Source organism: Microtus ochrogaster, unplaced genomic scaffold, assembly GCF_000317375.1.
Source record: "Microtus ochrogaster isolate Prairie Vole_2 unplaced genomic scaffold, MicOch1.0 UNK96, whole genome shotgun sequence".
Lineage (NCBI taxonomy): Eukaryota > Metazoa > Chordata > Mammalia > Rodentia > Cricetidae > Microtus > Microtus ochrogaster.
This window is the reverse complement of record NW_004949194.1, coordinates 187,369-191,184: the sequence shown is the minus strand read 5'-3', so window position 1 is coordinate 191,184 and position 3,816 is coordinate 187,369. Positions and strand designations below refer to the sequence as shown.

General features: G+C 40.8%; 1 protein-coding gene across 1 annotated transcript in view; it reads right to left on the bottom strand.

The window, feature by feature from the left end:
• The window catches only part of LOC101988233 (carcinoembryonic antigen-related cell adhesion molecule 3-like), a 98,175-nt gene extending 97,321 nt beyond the window's left edge, over window positions 1-854 (bottom strand). Inside the window, exon 1 of the mRNA XM_026777981.1 lies at window positions 791-854. Coding sequence (XP_026633782.1) covers window positions 791-854 — 64 coding nt within the window. The remainder of the gene's footprint in view (window positions 1-790) is intronic.
• Window positions 855-3,816: the final 2,962 nt, after the last annotated feature.

Here is a 3,816-nt window from a genome sequence, read left to right as displayed (position 1 = left end):
TCCCAAGTGCTGGGATTAAAGGCTTTAGACACCATCGCCCATTTAGATTTGGCATTTGTAAGGCCAGGAGTAGTTAGAATTTATTGGTAGGTTCAGTTCCCTGAAAAGACTCAGGCACAAGTGAATAAAGGAAAAAGGGAAGGAGGGAAAGAGGAATGTGTCTCCATGAATATCTCTTTATAGTTCCTGGGTTTGGAGGTTATGACAATAATTACATTCAACTGTAAAATAAATAACTTTAGATTTTCTTATGTAAATATATATGTGTATTTGTGAAGCTGGTGTCTCTGTGTGTACATATGTAGATATATGCCACAAATCTATGTGGAGCACATGTACCAGACTGTGCACATGTGGGTGCATGCCACAACGCCTATGTGGAGGGCAGAATAGATCCTGCAGGAGTCTGTTCTCTCCATCTACTGAGTGGGAGCTGAGGATTGGTTTAAGATTGTCACATCTTTCCACACTAAGACATCTTTCTAGCCCTCCCCAGCTTAACTTCTATTTGGAGGGTCATGCTGACATGGTTGTGGAAGAACTGTCTTCACAGCATTAGAGCCAATGTAATTGACAGTTAATATGGAGTGTTTGAGGCTTTTCTCATACCATCATCAAGTCTTCTCTCCTGAGAACTTCACTGTGCTGAGCGTCTGTCCCCCACTGTACCTTCTGCACCATAACTGCAATCAGAAGCATCAGTCTCCTCTCAAGATCCTTTTCTCTTTATGAGACGCTGACCTGCCTCTGAGTTCCCCTCCCAACAAACTCAGAGAGTGGGTACCCTTACCTGTGAGAAGAAGCCCCTTCCATGGTGTACATGCCCTGTGGAGAAGCACAGAGAACTCCTCCATCAATCTTCTCTCTTCTTGTTCTGCCTCGAGGAGAAAAGCCTCGGGTCCAGCACAGAACTCAGGCTCTGCTGTTCTTCCTCCCTGGTCTGAGATTTTCTTAGACAGGAGCACTTCACAGAATCCAATGGATTGTGAGAGATAGGGTTTGAGTCCCTGCTACTCTCAGTGCTGTCTTGCATCCTTCTCAACTCTCCTTTATGTTTCTCCTCCAAGCAACACATAGGACAATTCAGATAAGAATCCCCATGCCCTCAGAGAAAAAGGGATCAATCCAGGCCTGACATCTGCTGTGTCTTTGCCTTAGGTCTTTCAGTACCAAACAGCCTTTATCATGCCTCGTGCCTTTGTGTCACACAGATACAGTTGAACCCCCAGTCTAACCTGTGTTTACTTAATCCCTGTAAGAAGTTGACAGAATCTTTCTGTCATGTGAAAAGTAACCCAGTGAGTGATGACTAGGAATGTTGATCAATGGTTTATCACCATTGGCACCAGTCAAATTAATGAACTAGGACAGAGGTCCAGGAACAGTTGTATGAGGAATTTCATGTGCTCAGCCTTGGGGAAGAGATGACCTGTGTGTCCTTGAAAGGACTGTGGATTCCATCTTCTTATGGAGGGTTTCAGGACAACATTCTAGTGCTATGTGTTGGGTATACACTTGTCCTTTCTGATCACATTTGCCATTTCCCAGATGACTCCTTGGTGGCAATAATGTATTCCCCCACAAAAGATACAAGGAAGGAGGAGATCTTCATGATCCCCATGCAGGAAGAAGTTCTCACACAAAGGAAGTTACCAGTAGGTCAGAGCAGGATCTAGCAAGGTAACTCAGTGTTAGTAGGGACAAAGAAGAAAAAAAGCATTCTGCTAGGTCATGGCTCAATGAAACAATTTCCAGAGCATTGAGCATGTACACTGATATCAACCCCTGGAGATAACTGAGAAAGTTGCAATCTCATGTCCAGGGCTACCAAAAGCATGGTCTAGAATCCAAATGTCAACTTCCCTGATACAGTCAGCACAGGTGGGTTGCAGGACCTGTCATCCAGATCACTGTACACTTTAGTACTCCTAATTCCTTCTGCTGTAGGATTGGTTAAGATAACATTCTTGATTTGTCCTGGAAAGCCCTGAACTATAGTTGGAAGCAGTATGAATCCAGAGGAAGGGCATTCTCGGGAGTCCTTTTCTAGGAAATTGCAGAGTAAAGTCCTCAGACATTTCTCTTGAGATTAAAAGGACAGAACAGAGTCAGGAATGGTGATAAATGTCTCTAATCCCATCACTCAGGAAGAGGCATGTTGATCTCTTATATCCAGCCCAGCCTGGGCTATGTAACAAGTTCCAGGACAGCTGGGTTTACCCAGAGAAATCCTACCTGGTAATAAAAAGGAGATGACACTAAGTTATGGGGATGCACATGTACTTTCAGGCCAATCCTATGATTTCTCTTTTTAATTTTTTATTGATTTTATTGAGCTATACATTTTTCTCTGCTCCCCTCCCTTCCTCTCCACTCTGCTTCTACTCTCTCCCATGGGGCCTGCATGCTCCAATTTTATTCAGGATATCGTGTCTTTTTTTACTTTTAAGCATAAACCAAAGAAAGCCAGCCTACCATTCACAATCCCAGAGAAAGAACCAAGACAACAATGAAAACACTAAGAGAGACATACATGGACCTACCACTTCATTATCCAGAATGTGTTTAGTACAAATCAAATTGTTTCAAATCAATGTGTCTTTTCTATACACTGTTCTATGTTTCTTTCATTTCCTATCATGAAAATACCAAAAAAATTAGCAGTTTAGAAGACAGATTGGAGTCCATTTCCCTACTGAGGCTGTGTCACATTGTGTCACTGAAGGAAGTCAAGGCAGAGAACATGGTCTTTTCTGGCTCATTTGCAGGCTCAGACTATGGCTCATCCTTAGCTGGTTTCTTATACAACCAGGGACCACATGCCTAGGCTCTCCTGTATCAATTATTAAGACAACCATTCACAGAAATATATAGCCTGACCTAACTTGGTTGAGATTTTGTGTTCTTTTTTGTTGTATTATTGTTTATTTTGGCACCCTGACAACTGTTTCCTCTCCAACATCTCCTTCCTGTTCCTCATCCTACTTCTCCCATCCATTGATCCACCTGTCTGTTTTATACTAATACAATGCAATTTTTATTACTGTAGCTCTATAGTAGATCTTGAAATTAGGGGTGGTGTTACCTCATGTAGTTCCTTTATTATACAGGATTGTTTTAGCTTTCTTGGGTTTCTTTGTTTTTTCCTAAGGAGATGAAGATTGTTTTTGAAGCTTTGTAAAGAATTGTGTTAGAATTTTGATGGTAATTACATTGAATCTATAGATTGCTTTTGGTAAGATGGCTGTTTTTATAATGTTAACCCTACTGATCCATGAGCATGGGAGACGTTTCCATATTCTGACATGTTTTCCAAAGACTTGAGTTTATGGTTATAAAGGTCTTTCATATGCTTGGTGTCTTATGGGTTATATTGCTGTGAAGAGAAACCATAATTATCATTACTCTTATAAAAGAACATATTTATTTGAGTGGGCTTACTTAGAGTTTCAGATGTTCCACTATTGACATTATGGATAAGAGCATGGCAGTGTGCAGACAGATAAAGAGCTTGAGAATTAACTGAGATTCCTATATCAGCCAGATAACAGGAAATGATATGTCTGTCACAAAAGCAAATCTTGAGCCAAAGAAACCTCAAAGCCTACTCCCACAGTAACATACCTACTTCAATAAGACCAAAACTCCTAATAGTGCCACTCCCTTTGAATGACATTATCTTTCAAACCACCACATTGGGTTAGAATTACACTAAGATCAATTTTACTGTGTGTAGAAACTGTGAAGGATGTTTTATCACTGATTTTTTTCCCTCAACATATTACCATTTATATATAGGAAGATTACTGATTTTTA